The sequence below is a fragment of the Aquarana catesbeiana genome, linkage group LG08, assembly GCF_042186555.1.
Source record: "Aquarana catesbeiana isolate 2022-GZ linkage group LG08, ASM4218655v1, whole genome shotgun sequence".
Lineage (NCBI taxonomy): Eukaryota > Metazoa > Chordata > Amphibia > Anura > Ranidae > Aquarana > Aquarana catesbeiana.
The window spans coordinates 32,112,924-32,131,740 of record NC_133331.1 but is presented as its reverse complement, the minus strand read 5'-3'; the positions used below and the strand labels follow the sequence as shown (position 1 = coordinate 32,131,740).

The window sequence follows — 18,817 nt, the reverse complement described above, 5'->3', positions numbered from 1 at the left end:
TATCCCAGAGAATCACTACAGATGCGAGTGCCTGGGGATGGGGAGCTCACCTCAGCAATGCAGTGGCACAAGGAGAATGGACCTCGAGGGAAGCAAGTGCTTCATCCAATCAGAGAGAGCTGCTTGCAGTTCTGAGAGCCCTGCAGGCATTTCACACGGAAATCAAGGGTCATAATGTCCAAATTCTTTCTGACAATATCGCGACAGTCGCGTACCTCAACAAACAGGGAGGCACGTGAAGCCGGATATTTCAATTTATTGCCCAGGAGATTTTATCTTGGGCAGAAGGGAACCTGGCTTCAATTTCAGCCGTGCACCTGAAGGGGATGCAAAATTGTCTGGCAGATTATCTCAGCCGCTTCCGGGTAGATCGGGACAATTGGTCCCTTCATCCCGAAGTTTTTGCGGATCTCACCAACAGATGGGGATGTCCCGAAGTGGACCTGTTCGCAAATCAGAACAACCACAAGACAGAGGGGTTCTTTTCCTTGAACCCAGCGGATCAATCATTGGGGATCGATGCTCTGGCCAATCCGTGGCCATTCGGCCTCTGTTACTCCTTCCCGCCGATCAGACTTATTCCGGAAGTCCTCCAGAAGTTTCTTCTAGAAGAAACAGATCTCATCCTAATCGCCCCTTTCTGGCCCAAGAGGCCATGGTTTTCCCTGCTTCAGACTCTGGTTTCGGAGCCTCCACTGAGTCTTCCGAAGAGAAAAGACTTACCATCGCTGGGTCCAGTGTCACACCCACAGGTGGTTTCCTTAAACTTGACGGCTTGGTATCTGAAGAAAACATACTGAGCGCCCAGGGGTTCTCTGACAAGGTAAAAGAGAAGTGGGACTTTAAATGAAGCACACAGCAGCACAAAAGCAGGTCAAGTGACCAAAATGCATTTATTTTGTATAATCCATGGTATGTAAAAAACATGGATGCATCTACTGGATTTTACTGGATCGCTGATGGAGACCTGAGTTTGGACGCACAACCTTTAATTAATTCTATACTGTTCTTATATAAAAAACTTTTTCATCCCCTGCTTATTTATTGAATATAATTTTTTTTTTTTTTTAAATAAAAAAATATTTTTTAGAATCATTCCATGACGTATTCTCCTGATGAGCGGTTGTTATACCGCGAAACGCGTAGAGATTTAAATATTACCAGTCTTCCCTTATCATGGAATATCAAGAATTCAATGATTCCACTTACCTCCATAAGTATCTGTTATGGCATTAAGTCTCTTATTATTTGAATTTTCTGTCTTTATTTTTTATGGCTCTTTTTGGGTCCAACCATAGTAACAAATGTACACATGTATATTGACTGTTATCTTTGCTCTCTGTGTGCGACAATGGATCATGATTTATTGTGTAATTTATGTATAATTAATCCATGGTTTATTATATAGAGGCTTGATGCCCACAGCATTTTAGAGGTTGGATGCCCAAAATGTTTTTTACATACCATGAATTATACCAAATAAATGCATTTGGTCACTTGACCTGCTTTTGTGCTGCTGTGTGCTTCATTTAAAGTCCCACTTCTCTTTTTCTTTTTTAAACCAATGACCGGGATGGAGGCGAGCATCCCTTTGGTGCCAGCCTCATTTAAAGTCCCAAATTTACTTTTCCTTTTTTTAATCTCTAACAAGGTAGTCAAGACTCTAGTAAATTGCAGAAAACCAGTCACTAGAGCCATATATTCCAAAGTTTGGAAAAGATTTAACTCATGGTTATCTGAAAATCAAAGATTAACTCATGATATTCCTTCATTTTTGGATTTTTTTCAAGAGGGTGTCGACAAAGGTCTTTCTGTTAGTACCTTAAAGGTACAGGCGGCAGCTATCAGTGTGTTCCTCCAGTTTTCTCTCCTGGAAAATCCCACTATAGCCAGATTTTTCAAATCAATCTCTAGGGCCAGACCAGTAGTGGTGAGAAGTTGCCCAACTTGGGACCTGTCCCTAGTACTTCAAACTCTGGTTGAATTTCCTTTTGAGCCTCTTGAAGATATCTCAGTTAAGTTACTCACATTAAAAACTGTTTCTTTCTCGAACATCACGGGACACAGAGCCACAGTAATTACTGATGGGTTATATAGGTATCACTGGTGATTGGACACTGGCACACCCTATCAGGAAGTTCAACCCCCTATATAATCCCTCCCCCTTGCAGGGATACCTCAGTTTTTACGCCAGTGTCTTAGGTGATGGACGTGTAAAGATGTCCTGTGCTGAGCTCCAAAGGGAATATCCTAAGATCCTATACTGGGGCAAGCCAGGCGAACCGGATCCATTCGAAGTGTCTTTTCATGGCCGAATTGAATGGTACCCGGGCCTCGTGTCCGAAGAAACGAGGTTTTACCCGTAATGCTTCTCTTTTTAGAGAGCTGGACCCCGCAGATCAGAAAATGGCTTTAAACTTCCTAATTTCTGGCGAGGTGCTTTACGGTCCCAGAACTGTTGGATCCCCCTACTGATGGGGGCCCCAGTCTCTGACGGTTTTTTCAAACGGAGCCCACCGTGAGAGGTGAAGATTGGGTCTGTGTAAACAGCACCCTGCGGCTGGATAAGGTAAGAGGAGATTCCACAGAATTTTTGAGTTCTAGTGGCTTTTCTCCTTTAAGGTAAATGCATGCTATGCCTATTGTGACCACCGGGGGCTGCCAAGAGCACAAACCTACACATGCTGACTTTGTCTCAGGTGTTCAGTGCTGATTATTCCCAGCATCTCAAAGCAGGCTGCAAGCAGGTAAGGTGGAAAGGGGGGATTTCTCATGTTTGAATGTTCCCCCCAGGCTAGAGAGGGGCCACAGGGGTCTAGAAAGTGGTTATACCACCCGGGCTCTGTGGCCTAAAGGCCACCATCTCTGAAGATAGCCGTTCAGGCAAATCTTGTTACCAGTCTCCCTCCTTCTCCCCCCCCATCCCCAGCCTTTTCTCCAGAAGCATGACAGGAGAGTCGGCAGTGCGGGAAGCGCTCGTTTTTTTCAAAACTCGAGGGGGGGGGGCGGTAGAGGAGGGGGCGGGATGTCAGCACAGAGTGTTTAGACTCCCACTCAGGCCAGCTGCAGGCTATTAGAGGCACTCTGTACAGGTGCACTCAGCCTTCTGAGAGACACAGAGCTGACGGTCGCATGTAAGGTGGGACACAGGCATTCTCCTAGGCAGCATTTACTGAAGTAACACCAGACTGAGCATTGGGTAGCAAGGCTTTTAGCCAGACTACATCGCTCAGCGGGCAGTGTTCATTTGTATACCTCACACCTTGTTGCTTTGCACTATGGGTAGAAGAGGTTCAAGCACCCCAGGAACCAGAGACACTAGGGGATCTTGTTCAGGTTCTGAGGGCCCCCTGTCGGCAGCATCCTCCCCCCCTAAAGATGGGCCAGGGACGGCTAGCCAGGGAGAGCCATCGGGGTCAGGGGCTACACCTGCTTCTGGCACTTCAGCCCCTGTATATATTACACAAGAGGTTTTTTCCTCAACCATTAATGGTCTAGAGCAGTGGTTCTCAACCTCTCTAGCGCCATGACCCCTTGATAAAATTTCCCAAGTTGTGGGGACCCCCAACAGTAAAATTATTTTTGTAGCGTGGGTTGTCAGCACCCAAGGCATGACAAGTAATTTGCGCCCCTAACCCACAGACATTTAGCGCTCCGAGTCCCTTCCACTCGTACATTATTAAAAACCCTTATGGTACATTTTAGGATGTACCACTCTTTTTCTTTCCCTTTTATCTCTCTCTATCCCAATTTCTTGTTTTTTCTTACCATCCCTCTCTCTAGCTGTCTTTCTTGTCCTTTCTCTTATTCTTTCCATTTTTTTGTTCCTCCCCCTCTTTTCCACTTCCTTCCATGTATTCTCTGTTTTTTTTCCTTCTCTTACTCCTTGGTGGGTGGAATGGGATCTGTGGCAGTGCTGGCGGGGAATTCTGATCAGCCAACTAGGTGCTCTTGATTGAGGTCATCTGCTGATCTGAGAACTGTAGTGGGGACTTTTAATGGCAACTATGATCACAGGTAGTGTTACTCACTGTGTCTCTGGTTTCACTGTGTCTCCGACTTTGTGGTTTCTCATAGCAGTGACACCTATGCCGAAATTAGGAGATAGGGTCTCCCCCAGCCCCTCTCACTTCACATTCCACACCAGTCAGCTGACCTCTAGTCTCTGCCCCCCCAGCCATGCCGTGAACTGAATGGGTGGCTGCGAAGAGGATGAGTGGGCAGCCGCAGGCTGCAGGTACAGCCCAGCTGGGTGGCCGCAAAATAGGCTAGGAGAGCAGTGCAGATTTCAGGAACAGCCCAGGATTCAGTGGCCCCTGGCAAATCATTAATCGACCCCCGAGGGGGTCCCGACCCCCAGGTTGAGAACCACTGGTCTAGAGGAAAGATTAATGGCCGTGATTACGTCTTCACTCAGTGGAAGAAAACGCACTAGGCCTTCCTCTGTTCCCCAAGACCCTCAGACAGAGGAGCTCTGGGATAAAGGAGATGAGTCCCTTTCAGAGGATCGGGATGGGATGGATGATTCCTCTTCGGGGGAATCAGGTGGAGAGGGACCCTCTGCGACTTCCCAAGAGGAGAAAGTCTTAGTGCAGATCCTCACTGGATTGGTCCGATCCACATTTAAGTTGCCCATACCTGAAACTGCTAAAGAATCCTCTTCTGCTTTGGGGTCACTGAAACCTTTCCAAGCAGCACATGCTTTTCCTGTTCATACTTTACTTGAAAAGCTTATTTATTCTGAGTGGGATCACCCAGACAAACGTTTTTTTCCACCGAGAAAGTTTTCAACACTTTATCCGATGGAAGAAAAGTTTATTAAAATGTGGGGAATACCGGCTATTGATGCCGCCATTTCCTCCGTAAATAATAGCCTGACTTGTCCTGTAGACAATGCTCAGATGCTCAGGGATCCTGTAGATAAAAGGATGGAATCCCTATTGAAGGATGTTTTCTCCTTAGCAGGATCAGTGGCCCAACCTGCAGTAGCAGCGATTGGAGTCTGTCAATACTTAAGAGACCATGTTAAGCAGGTCATCAAAGTATTACCTGAACAGCAGGCCCAGGGGTTTGCTAACCTTCCAGCGGCCTTATGCTTTGTGGTTGACGCCATTAGAGATTCTATCGTGCAAACCTCCCGTCTTTCACTGGGGTTGGTGCATATACGTAGAATCCTATGGTTGAAAAATTGGTCAGCCGAAGCACCATGTAAGAAGCTACTGGCTAGGTTTCCATTTCGTGGTGCAAGGTTGTTTGGAGAGGACTTGGATAACTATATCAAGAGAATCTCTTGTGGGAAAAGCACTCTCTTACCTGTCAAGAAGAAGAGTAAGCGTCCCTCTTTCAAACGGACTCTTTCCCCAGCGCCGGGGGCTTCAGCCTCCAGGCAGTCTCGACGGCCGCCTCCATCGGGGTCCAGAGACAAGAGTCAACCCCAGGGACAAAAGAAGTCCTGGGGAAAGAAGCCTACTAGGCAAAACACTAAGACCTCTGCATGAGGGGGCACCCCCGCTCACTCGAGTGGGGGGAAGACTGCGACAGTTCTCAGAGCTCTGGCACGAGGACTTCCAGGACAGATGGGTAGTCTCCACGGTAACCTTAGGGTACAAGCTGGAGTTTCAGGAATTCCCTTCTCCTCGGTTCCTCAGATCAAATGTTCCCAGAGACCCAGAGAAGAAGCAGTCGCTCCTTCTAGCGTTAGAGCGACTTTTGTTGCAGGAGGTCATTATGATAGTTCCCGCAAAGGACCAGGGATTGGGCTTCTATTCCAACCTTTTTACGGTCCAAAAGCCAAATGGGGATGTCAGGCCCATTTTGGACTTAAGGGATCTGAACCGATTCCTAAGGATTCAATCCTTCCGCATGGAATCAATTCGAACAGTAGTTCCCACCCTGCAGGGAGGAGAATTTCTGGCATCAATAGACATCAGAGATGCATATCTGCATGTGCCCATTTTTCCTGCTCATCAGAAGTTTCTGCGCTTCGAGGTAGGAGGGCGCCGTTTCCAGTTTGTGGCTCTGCCTTTTGGGATAGCCACTGCACCTCGAGTGTTCACAAAGATCTTGGCTCCTCCTCTGGCCAGATTAAGGGCTCAGGGTATAGCTGTCATAGCATACCTAGACGACCTGCTCTTGATAGACCGGTCGGTAGCCTCTTTGAATGGAAACTTGAGGACCACGGTCAGGTATCTAGAACACCTAGGTTGGATCTTCAACTTAGAAAAGTCTTTCCTAAAACCAGTAAGAAGACTGGAGTATTTAGGTCTGATTATAGTTACAAGCCAGGAGAAAATATTTCTACCTCAGGCAAAGATCACTGCTTTGAGAGAGCTGATTCTGACAGTAAGGACCAAGAAGGGTCCCTCAGTCCACCTTTGTATGAGGCTAATAGGGAAGATGGTGTCTTCATTCGAAACAGTTCCCTATGCTCAGTTTCACTCAAGAATGCTGCAACACAGTATTCTGTCGACCTGGAACAAGAAGGTTCAGGCATTAGACTTTCCGATGCACCTGTCGCATGCGGTGCGTCAGAGCCCTAATTGGTGGCTCATACCCGAAAACCTGCAGAAGGGGAAATCCTTTCTACCGGTTACCTGGACGGTGGTAACAACAGATGCCAGTCTGTCAGGTTGGGGAGCAGTTCTGGAACAGGCTGCGGTCCAAGGGGTATGGTCCAAGACAGAGAGGACCTTACCCATCAACATTCTGGAGATCCAGGCGATACATCTAGCTCTAAAGGCCTGGACTATCAGGCTACAGGGTTGTCCGGTCAGGATCCAGTCCGACAATGCCACAGCAGTGGCTTATGTCAATCATCAGGGAGGCACCCGGAGCCGAGTTGCTCAAAAAGAGGTGAACCAGATCTTAGTCTGGGCAGAGAAGCATGTGCCATGCATATCGGCAGTTTCATCCCGGGAATAGAGAATTGGCAGGCGGACTATCTAAGTCGCCAGCAGTTACTTCCAGGGGAATGTTCTCTGCATCCTGACGTCTTTTGGGCCATATGCCAAAGATGGGGGGTTCCAGATGTAGATCTCTTTGCATCCCGATTCAACAAAAAGATAGACAGATTTGTGGCAAGGACAAAAGATCCTCTTGCATGCGGGACGGATGCGTTGGTGATTCCGTGGCATCGGTTCTCACTGATTTACGCATTCCCGCCTATTCTGCTACTACCACGACTCCTTCGCAGGATCAGGTAGGAAAGGAAGTCGGTACTTCTGGTGGCCCCCGCTTGGCCCAGAAGGACTTGGTATGCAGAAATAGTAAGGATGACGGTGGGTTCCCCGTGGATACTACCGGTACGCCCAGACCTGTTATCTCAAGGTCCAGTAGTCCATCCTGCCTTACAAATGCTAAATTTGACGGTTTGGCTATTGAGACCCACGTTCTGAAGAGTTGTGGGCTCTCAGGTCCTGTCATATCTACCTTGATTAATGCAAGGAAGCCAGCTTCCAGGATGATTTATCATAGAGTCTGGAAGGCTTATATAACCTGGTGTGAATCCAGAGGTTGGCATCCCAGGAAATATGTCATAGGTAGAATCCTTGATTTTCTACAGATGGGATTAGAGATGAAGCTGGCCTTGAGTACCATCAAGGGCCAGGTCTCTGCTTTATCAGTATTATTTCAGCGGCCACTTGCTTCGCATTCTTTGGTCCGAAACTTTATGCAGGGGGTGATGCGTCTTAATCCTCCGGTTAAAGCGCCCCTAAACCCCTGGGACTTGAATTTGGTCCTGGCTGTGTTACAGAAACAGCCTTTTGAACCAATATGTCAGATTCCTTTGGTCTTGTTGACAAGGAAATTAATTTTTCTGGTGGCCATCTCTTCTGCTAGAAGAGTATCAGAATTAGCAGCTCTTTCCTGTAAGGAGCCTTATTTGATTATACACAAGGATAGAGTGGTACTACGCCCTCATCTTAGTTTTTTCCAGATCCCTGTTCTCCGGAAGAGAGATCTCTACATTCGTTGGATGTAGTAAGAGCAGTTAAGGCCTATCTAGGGGCAACTACTCAGATCCGCAAGACGGATGTTTTGTTTGTGCTGCCAGAGGGTCCCAATAGAGGACAGGCAGCGTCAAAAGCTACCATTTCTAAATGGATTTGACAATTGATCATTCAAGCTTACGGTCTGAAGCAGAAGATTCCTCCGTTTCAGATCAGGGCACATTCCACAAGGGCTATTGGTGCTTCTTGGGCAGTGCATCACCGGGCCTCTATGGCTCAAATCTGCAAGGCCGCAACCTGGTCTTCAGTCCATACATTCACCAGATTCTATCAGGTGGATGTGAGAAGGCATGAGGATATCGCCTTTGGGCATAGTGTGCTGCAGGCAGCGGTACAGGGTCCTCAGGTCTGATTGCACCCTACTTGGTCGTGGTTCCCCCCCCTCAGGTAGCATTGCTCTGGGACATCCCATCAGTAATTACTGTGGCTCTGTGTCCCGTGATGTTCGAGAAAGAAAATAGGATTTTTTAAAACAGCTTACCTGTAAAATACTTTTCTTTCGAAGGACATCACGGGACACAGAGGTCCCGCCCCTCTTCTAATACACTATATTGCTTGGCTACAAAACTGAGGTATCCCTGCAAGGGGGAGGGATTATATAGGGGGTTGAACTTCCTGATAGGGTGTGCCAGTGTCCAATCACCAGTGATACCTATATAACCCATCAGTAATTACTGTGGCTCTGTGTCCCGTGATGTCCTTCGAAAGAAAAGGATTTTACAGGTAAGCTGTTTTAAAAAATCCTATTTTTTCTTGTAGCTGTTACCTCAGCTCGTAGGTTAAGTGAGTTGCAGGCCCTATCAGTGAGGGAGCCTTCTCTCACGATTTTTGAGGATCGAGTTGTTTTAAGAACCGATCCAGGTTTTTTGCCCAAGGTGGTCAGTACATTCCACCGATCTCAGGACATTGTACTGCCAATCTTTTGTAGTTCGCCACTAGGCGACCTAGAAAGAAAGTTTTTAGTTTTTTAGACGTGAGAAGGATTCTCCTAGTCTATCATGAGGTCACCAAGACCTTTAGAAAAACTGATGCCTTGTTTGTCCTCTTTTCTGGAGTTTCCAGGGGAAATAGTGCATCTAAAGCCACTCTGGCTAGATGGATAAAACAAGCTATCTCTGAAACTTACAAAAATAGGGAAGTTCCTCCACCTTTTGTTACTGCGCACTCAACTAGAGCCTTGTCTTCGTCTTGGGCTGAGAGGGCTGGTGCCTCACCGAAACAAATTTGCAGGGCTGCCACATGGTCTAGTTACTCGACCTTCATTAAACATTATCGCCTGGATCTCCTATCAGCTCAGGAGCAGGCGTTTGGTCGTAAGGTCCTTCAGGCAGTTGTCCCTCCCTAGACTGGTAAATTCTGGCTCATCGTCTCATGGGCTGTCCTGGAAGACGCTTGGAGAAAAGCTGAGTTAGACTTACCGGTAACTCCTTTTCTGAGAGTCTTTCAGGACAGCCGGATTCCCAGCCGGTTTTGTCTGAAGTTATGTGTATTATGCATATGTTTTGCAGGAACGTCCTACAGTTCTCGAGAAGTCTGACATGGGGCCTGGAGGACCGCCTTTTTATCTGGTGGGGGTAACGTGTTTCCTGTCCTGGTAGGAGGAGCCCAAGGTCTCATGGGCTGTCCTGGAAGACTCTCATAAAAGGAGTAACCGGTAAGTCTAACTCAGCTTTTTTTTCCCCCTTGCACATCACAACATTATCTTGCCAAGCGAAAGGCATATTTGCCTTTAGTAAATAAACCTCATTGTAATTGTGTGCGACCTATCTTTTTTATATTTGCCAACATTGTAAGTAAACTAAAAGTACATTTTTTTTTTGTGCACTAAATAATTTTTTTTTCTAATAATTTTTCTTTATTCTATTTACAGATCTTAGTAACCAATGGATAAGGAATCTACCAGAGATGGTCTCAGCAATGATGCTGACTATGCCATTGTGAAGTCCAGTGTTAGAGCAGCAGACCAACAACACCAATCCAAACCTCCTTCCACTTCTGACACTTTGGACCTAAGCAAGAAAAAGCTCTGTAGTCTCAGTGAAGAGCTGTACAGGGACAGTCCTTGTATTAAGGTACATTGTACACTTGTGATTCTGCTTCATATATCTATAGGGAATATTTTATACATACTTGCAGCTCTGACAGTGTACACTCTGCTCAGCCAAACTCGCACTATCTGGCTTCTTCGGTATATCGGTACGAAGGTCAGTGATGAGGTCAAAGCAGGAGAGATGTCTGCTGTAGTTTATTTACTGCCACTTGTCCTGTTGAACTATCCTGGCACACTAAAGATAAATGACCCACTTGTTGACCGCAATACGTATATATACGTTACGGCTTGCAAGTGGTTTACCGAGGTTATGGCTAAAGCTATCAGCCATAACCCCAGTATTTTTTTTTTCAGTCAGCAATTCTCTTTCTAATGAAAGGGGTCCGAGAGGCTAATTAGCTGCTGGATCGCCTTCAGAAGCACTGGGAGGGGTCCCTCCCACCCGGATAACCACCCTGCCCCCGACCTCCGCCACTCGCCAATGTTTTTCAGGCTTACCGATTCTGCTGGCAAGCCCGGGAAACCATCCGATGGTTTGTGCAGCTGGCCATAAAGGTGAACGGAGACCAGGTCACCTCTATGAACTTGGAGGACCAAAGCGATGTAATGACGTCACTTCCGGTCTAGGGTGCAAGTAAACAATTATTATTATTTTTTGATCTTTTGCTCTTAAAGATAGAGGAGATATTTTGGGTCCTATAGACCCCAGATCTCTCAATAAAGAGGACCTGTCATCCCTTATTTCTATTACAAGGGATGTTTCTAACATGGGTTTGGTTCACACTGCTGCGATGCTTGCGACTTTCTTGTGACGTGCTTGCAATTTCCTTTCTACTTCCTTTTGACTTTTGTGATTTAACATTGCAGTTCATGGCACTCAAATCTCACCTAAGTTGCAGAAAAGTAAAAGGGCCCATCGACTGGAGTAAAGGGCCCCGGGATCAGTGGAAAGAAGAGAGCCCCAGGACAGATGGAAAGGGCCCCGGCAGTCAGGGGGCCCTTCATGGTTTCTTGCATCTGGGTCCTGAAGGTTCTAGTTATGCCTCTGTACCTGAGCATCTTGTTGCGCGTTTCTAGAAGTGGTAGACTATCGTTCAACACTTTGAAAGACTAGACTATTTTTCCACAATGCTCCGCATCTCACCTAATGCTTCCCGTCGGTCACTGCACTGCAGATCCTTGTGTTGTGTAGAAATGAATGAAATGTAATATTGTGAAGGGAAAAGTAAACTGTATCTAGCGTTAACAATGTAAGGCAATGCTCTCTACCACCCGTACACAACACACATCAAGCCAAATGTTAAATTGGCTCATTTTAGCATGTGACTTGGTATGACCTTTGACTAAATATAAATTGCCTGGGAGCCATGCTTGATCCTCTGAAGTTATTAGTTTTTGGATTACTGACCTGGAATATTCATGCAATAGAGTCAGAAATACATCGGAACTCCTTATTTGCATACTGTATGTGTTCCAGATCAGTGTGTCGGGAAGGATTAAAGCCTTTTTCAGGAGGGGTGGTCTACAAGGATCTCCTCCTTATTTCTTTCAGCACAGGGTTCCATTAATACTTTATACATTAGACAATGTTTGCACCTGTTTGGCACCGTTTGCATTTTTGTAAGATAAAAATATGGCAATAAGCTGATATTCTCCTTTTAGAGAAAGACCTGAAGAAAATAATGGAGTGGGCTAATACATGGCCAATGAGGTTTAATGTGAAGAAATGTAAAGTAATGCACTTGGGGGCAAAAAACATAAATGCAAACTACTCACTAGGGGGAGAACCTCCTGGGGGAATCAAGGATGGAAAAAGATCTAGGGGTTCTGGTAGATGACAGATTGAGTAATAGCATGCAATATCAAGCTGCAGCTACCAATGCCAGCAGAATATTAGCATGCATAAAAAAGGACATACTCCAGGGATAAAACTATAATCCTGACACTTTATAAAATTCTGGTTAGACCACATCTTGAGTATTCCTTCCAGTTCCGGTCACCAGTCCTCAGAAAGGATGTACTGAAACTGGAGAAAGTCCAAAGAAGGGCAACGAAACCTAATAAGGGGACTGGAGGACCACAATTACGAGGAACGACTGCAAGCACTAAATTTATTCTCGCTGGAAAAATGACGCTTGAGAGGAGATATGATAGCAATTTACAAATATCTCAATGGAGCTCCTAGCATAGGAAAAAAACTATGTAGTCTCAAGGAGTGTAAGAGGTCACGGCACCACACAATGAGTTTGGAGGAGAAGCGGTTTAACCTTAAACTGTGCAGGGTTTTTTTTCAGTGTCAGGGCAATAAGGATGTGGAACTCCCTTCCACAATTGGTGGCAAAGGGGAGTATGGATGTGTGGATGTGCATCTTAAAGAACACAACATACAGGGATATGGGATATAATTATAAACATTGACACACGTACACCTACACAGGTTGAACTGGATGGACTATTGTCTTTATTTAACCTTGCCTACTATGTACCTATGTAACAGTAGGACAGATCGCATATGGTCACGATCTTTCTGGAGCCTGGACAGGCTCTGTAACATCAGCCGACAGTGGGCTTCAGCTCACTGTCTGCTGAAAACGGGCCACAGGAGTGCAGAATGAGTTGCACTCCTGTGATCCACAGAAGTACAGCCAAATGGGCTTTGGCTGTACTTCTCCTTTAAAGCTGGCCATACAATGAACATTCATTTAAAAATTCTCATCAGTACATTCAATGGCATGATAATGTAATGTGAACGTACCGTCCTTCAAAAATGTTTGCTTATAACATTTTGATTTTGGTGTAATCACTGTTAGAAATTTGTTTGTTCAAGAAACATTTATCATCCTGCACCTTCTAATTTTCCCCTCACTGTAGTAAAAAGTGATTGTTGATTTAACCACACTGTTTGGAAAATCAAAGAGCATTCTGTAGACAAAAATGTTCAAACTAAATTATACTAATGTATGGCTTAACTTAGAATAGGTGACTCCACATAAATTTTAGGCGGGGTAAATTCCAAGGGCCTCCAACTCACATTTTTGGATAACAATAATGGTTAAACAGTATTGCGCCTATGTTGCCAAGTTTGGCTGTTGTCATATTTGTATTTCATTGTATATTTAACTGTTTATCTAAAAAAGAAAAAATCTGCGCTAGGTGTGCCAAAAAAATGTGACCAAAAACTGTGAATGAAGATTAAATTTTAAATTAAATTGAATATCCTGCAGCTAAACACTATAACCCTGATAGGGGGCACAAAACAAAAAATATATATACAAACAGTGCAGCGCTGGAAGACTACCACAACAGTAGACAAATAAAGTTTGTAATCACAAAAACATTAGTGCTATTAACCGTGCTCATAAATATTCCACTAATTATCAAATAGGGATCAGTGGGTATTAAATACAAATTCCAATGTCATAAGGACGTGCTTAATTATAATATAGTGTCCATGAAAAACATATGTGATTATTCCGCTGGGTAAATCCGTGACATCCACCATTGACAGAAACCGTCACCACAGAGAAAGATGGAGGCTTACCAGACAGCCCTTGTAAGACAGCATATAATATCCTCCCCTTATGGCTGTTGTTCTCCCTGTAGATGGTTCCTGTTTGTGAGCGCTGTGTTGGTGGTTTCCAAATCGAGCCTCAGCAAAGCGAGGAGGGGAGAGGGGGAATCCCCTCTCAGCGATGGCCCTCTCCCCTCCTCGCTTTGCTGAGGCTCGATTTGGAAACCACCAACACAGCGCTCACAAACAGGAACCATCTACAGGGAGAACAACAGCCATAAGGGGAGGATATTATATGCTGTCTTACAAGGGCTGTCTGGTAAGCCTCCATCTTTCTCTGTGGTGACGGTTTCTGTCAATGGTGGATGTCACGGATTTACCCAGCGGAATAATCACATATGTTTTTCATGGACACTATATTATAATTAAGCACGTCCTTATGACATTGGAATTTGTATTTAATACCCACTGATCCCTATTTGATAATTAGTGGAATATTTATGAGCACGGTTAATAGCACTAATGTTTTTGTGATTACAAACTTTATTTGTCTACTGTTGTGGTAGTCTTCCAGCGCTGCACTGTTTGTATATATATATTTAACTGTTTGCCTGGAGTTAAGTTATTTACAAAGTGTAGCAGTTCACAGCAATCCATCAGAAATTCTGTCATTTGGTTTCGTCTATTAAACTGATGAAATGTCACCTTCTGTAAATGATTGCAAATTGTAGAACATAGGCCATAACTTTTTGAATGCAGCAATAGCTAGGAAAAACAGTGTGGTTTTCTAGTGACTGGTGTGATTTGTGAAAGGTATAAACTTTTACCTGTGACACCTAATCTGAGGCTTCAATAGACTGGTATTAAGCCTGGCTATGTTGCTGTAGCCTAGATATTAACAATTACCTGAATGTAAAGCAATCATTGCTGAAATGTTGTTAATAAGCCTTTCTCCAGGTCACTTTACATATAGTTACATAGTTACATAGTTAGTAAGTTTGAATAAAGACACCAGTCCATCTAGTTCAACCTGAGTGAGTGTGTCTACAATTCTCCCTATTCCTGTACATTGCGTCTCATTAAGATGCTCATCTATTATATTATTATTTATTTAAGGTACCCATATTGCGCTGTCAATTTACACAGCGCTCCACACATATATCGCACACTCACATCGGTCCCTACCCTCAAGGAGCCCACAATCCAAGGTCCCCAACTCATATTTATACATACTAGGGCCAATTTTGGACAGAAGCTAATTAACCTACCAGCATGTCTTTGGAGTGTGGGAGGAAACCGGAGTACCTGGAGGAAACCCACGCAGGCACAGGGAGAACATGCAAACTCCAGGCAGGTAGTGTTGTGGTTGGGATTCGAACCAGCGACCCTTTTTACTGCTAGGCGAGAGTGCTACCCACTACACCACTACGCCGCCCTACACCACTATCCCGCCCTTTACTCAGTGAAGTTGTTTGATGCGTTATAAGAAGTGTGTAACCTTCATTATAGTGTGAGTGCAGGACTCCATGGCGATACCCAACACTCCCTTTCCCGTGGAAGTGGTTTGCTTATACTGGGCGTCATTCAACCCAGGAAAGAATATAGATCACATAATGGGTAATTCTCTGGAGATATCGCAAATAAGGGGGAGAGTATTACAATGTGAGAGTTTATTTATTTATTTTACAATTAGTGGGCTATTTTTTTTTTTTTTAAACGTTGGCTTAAAAGAAAAAAAAATGTAACCAACATACATACACTGCCCTTCACCCTAAACTACTAATACAATTCCAGGCTTCCTGAACCCAAACACAGTCATAGCAGCAAGGCACAATGTTCACTCTCCTGTGCCTCACCAAGTCCCAGTGTGGTGTCAAACTCCTATCTTGACATATTAGTGTATGTGGATAATGCACTCCTCGCTGCCTTCCAATGACTGGAGATGTCCAAGTTGACTGTAAGCATAGGATAACACAGATGGCGCAAATGCCTAGCGCATTATCCTCAATACATGGTTTTTATTGCATAATATAGAACGGAGGTGAATATACCCAAACCAAAACTGAGAGGCAGGGATTCGGGCCAGAAGAGCTCATTACCTATACTAAAAACCATCCAGACGAGGCTCTGAAGAAGAGGGAAACCTTGAAATGCGTTAGCCGATGTGTCTACAAGCATTGTGTATTTGCGCACATGGATTTAACCAGATGATATGTTAAAGCTATGATGCAAGCTTTGGTTTGTGAGTATATTCTCTGTTTTATAATATTCAATAAAAACACTGAGGATAATGCGCTAGGCCTACGCACCATCTATGTTTTTCCCTATGCTTATAGCAGCAAGGCAGTTGGTTGCTTAAAGACCCGGCTGTTTGTTCACACAGAGCCACTAATTGGCTGGAAGGGCTTGTTCACATCATGTGTTGATAATGTCCGTGCGTACTGGGCACACGAATAGCTGTGTGTGTAGCAGTCATTCTGTTCATGTCACAAGTCTCCCCTGCCATTTTGTCATAAGAATGCATAGCCACAGTGACTCCCCCCCCCTTCCTTTACTATATACAATACACAAATGGTTAACTGATGCCAGGACCTTATCAATCCATTGATTAGACACACAGACTTCTCCATTACCCAATCCACAATATTAGTCTGGAAACCCTAAAAAAACCCTCATAAGCTTAAGCAATCCAGAGAACTAACAGATACCGGTCGTAAATAGCTGAGCTGAAGGGAACGGACACTATATTTTCTGTTAGACTGGTTAGCAGCCAAGACTCCAAAACTTTAGCATATTTCTTAACTCATGAAATAATAATAATAGCACAGCCAGAATATAGATATATTTACCTCTTTCAGTTAGTGTTTTGAGCCCAAACACCACTACCCTAGGAGTACTGGGAGCAGAACCAGCACAATTCCTCTCCTAGGCGAACTGAGCATCCAAAACCTGTCAAATTTATATTCATTTCTAAGCTAAATTCCAGCTGGACAATAATCTGCATGTTAGCAGACTGTACCCGTAGGTATTCTGAGATATGAATACTTATAGAAAACTGTATCTGGGACATAGTCATAAACATAGGGACATCCCAGAAACCACTTCTCAGACGCCCAATTGGTCAGATGGCCTTTGTCAACACCCCTTTGGTACCAGAGAAAAGGGGAATGCCAGCACATTTTGAAAGCTCTTGTGTACCATCAAGCAACTGAAAACCTGTCAGGTTATGAGAGCCAATTTACTACCTTGCTCATTGACTGAAATCTGCTGAATCGGGACATTGCAAGTATTTTAGTTTTCAACTCCTTTTTATTTGTTGCCTTATTGCCTCTTTATTTCTTTGTAACACCCTTTTTCTGTAAATCTTTTATTTGCAATATTCTAGAACTGGGCGATTTTCTCCAAAAAAAAAAAAAAAAAAACTGCGAATTTTTTTTTTCTTTTAATACTCGATTCACGATTCGAATCGAGTTTTTTTTTTTTTTTTTGATGGACACCGCACCGGTCCTGAGAAGCTGCGGGCAGGAGTTTTTAGGCGAGGCCGCGGCTTCGGCCTAGTCTGCGGCATCCGGCCTCGCGGACTAGGCTGAAGCCTTGGCCTCGCCTAAAAACTCCTGCCCGCAGCTTCTCAGGATTGGCTGCTGTGGTTTAAAAATGCGTCTACACTACACATTTATCAAGATTTTCCAAAAAGTAAACCGCGCTGCTGGAGCAAATGGTGATATATACTATATTACTAAAAGTATTGTGACACCTGCCTTTACACACACATGAACTTTAATGGCATCCCAGTCTTAGTCCGTAGGGTTCAATATTGAGTTGGCCCACCCTTTTGCGGCTATAACAGCTTCAACTCTTCTGGGAAGGCTGTCCACAAGGTTTAGGAGTGTGTCTATGGGAATGTTTCACCATTCTTCCAGAAGCACATTTGTGAGATCGGGCACTGATGTTGGATGAGAAGGTCTGGCTTTCAGTCTCCGCTCTAAATTATCCCAAAGGTGTTCTGTTGGGTTGAGGTCAAGACTCTGTGCAGCTCAGTCAAGTTCCTCTAACCCAAACTCGCTCATCCATGTCTTTATGGACCTTGCTTTGTGCACTGGTGGGCAGTCATGTTGGAACAGGAAGGGGACATCCCCAAACTGTTCCCACAAAGTTGGGAGCATGAAATTTTCCAAAATGTCGTGGTACGCTGATGCCTTAAGAGTTCCTTTCACTGGAACCCCTGAAAAACAACCCCACACCATAATCCCCCCTCCACCAAATGATTTGGACCAGCACACAAAGCAAGGTCCATAAAGACATGGATGAGGGTGTTTGGGGTGGAGGAACTTGACTGGCCTGCACAGTCCTGAGTCCTGACTTCAACCTGATAGAACACCTTTGGGATGAATTAGAGCAGAGACTGAAAGCCAGGCCTTTTTGTCCACATCATAGCCTGACTTCACAAATGCGCTTCTGGAAAAATGGTTAAACATTCCCATACACACACTCCTGAACCTTGTGGATGGCCCTCCCAGAAGAGTTGAAGCTGTTATAGCTGCAAAGGGTGGGCCAACTCAATATTGAACCCTACGGACTAAGACTGGCATGCTATTAAAGTTCATGTGCGTGTAAAGGCAGGTGTCCCAATACTTTTTGTAATATAGTGTATGTATAGTGAACTCACTGTAAACACATATTACATTGTCCAAGTGTCCAAACATAAATCATGTTTATGAAGCAATAGTGCTTGGTAGGAAATTAAATTAAACTGTCCATGACTGTGCTACTTGTGCCCATACAACAAAAAAGTGCCCATGCTCCTTAAGACAAAACGTGTCCGACTTCAATTTCCCGATACGTGCCAAAGTGTCCACACATAGACTCACTAACCAGACTACTTTGACCTTCTAAAAATAAATAGGTCAAATTGCGCCTTTGGGACAAGCCCTTGAATTCGCACTGCCACACAGCTCATGGTTCATAGACCAATTCATTGATTGAATTCACTATAAATATATCACCATTTGCTCCCTCAGTGGGGTTTTCTTTTATGAAAATAAGTGTGGTGTAGGCAGCCTTTAGTTTTAGTTGGGTAAGTAGACCACAGATTTTGTTTGCAGTTTTGGGTAGAGAACACGGCTTTTGGTTTGGGGTTTGATTTAAGTGTCAAAGTTAGGTTTAGTAGTTGGGCATAAGGGTTGGATTAAGACTAAAGTGCAACGAAAGCCAAAACTTTTTATATCAGTATGGGTAGTGTTGGGAATG

General features: G+C 44.5%; 1 protein-coding gene across 1 annotated transcript in view; it reads left to right on the top strand.

Annotated features, from left to right (window-relative positions):
* LRRC27 (leucine rich repeat containing 27) overlaps nucleotides 1-18,817 on the top strand; it is an 82,194-nt gene that overhangs the window by 8,427 nt on the left and 54,950 nt on the right. Inside the window, exon 2 of the mRNA XM_073595671.1 lies at nucleotides 9,880-10,081. Within this exon, the coding sequence (XP_073451772.1) occupies nucleotides 9,893-10,081 (189 nt within the window). The 5' untranslated portion in view covers nucleotides 9,880-9,892. The remainder of the gene's footprint in view (nucleotides 1-9,879; nucleotides 10,082-18,817) is intronic.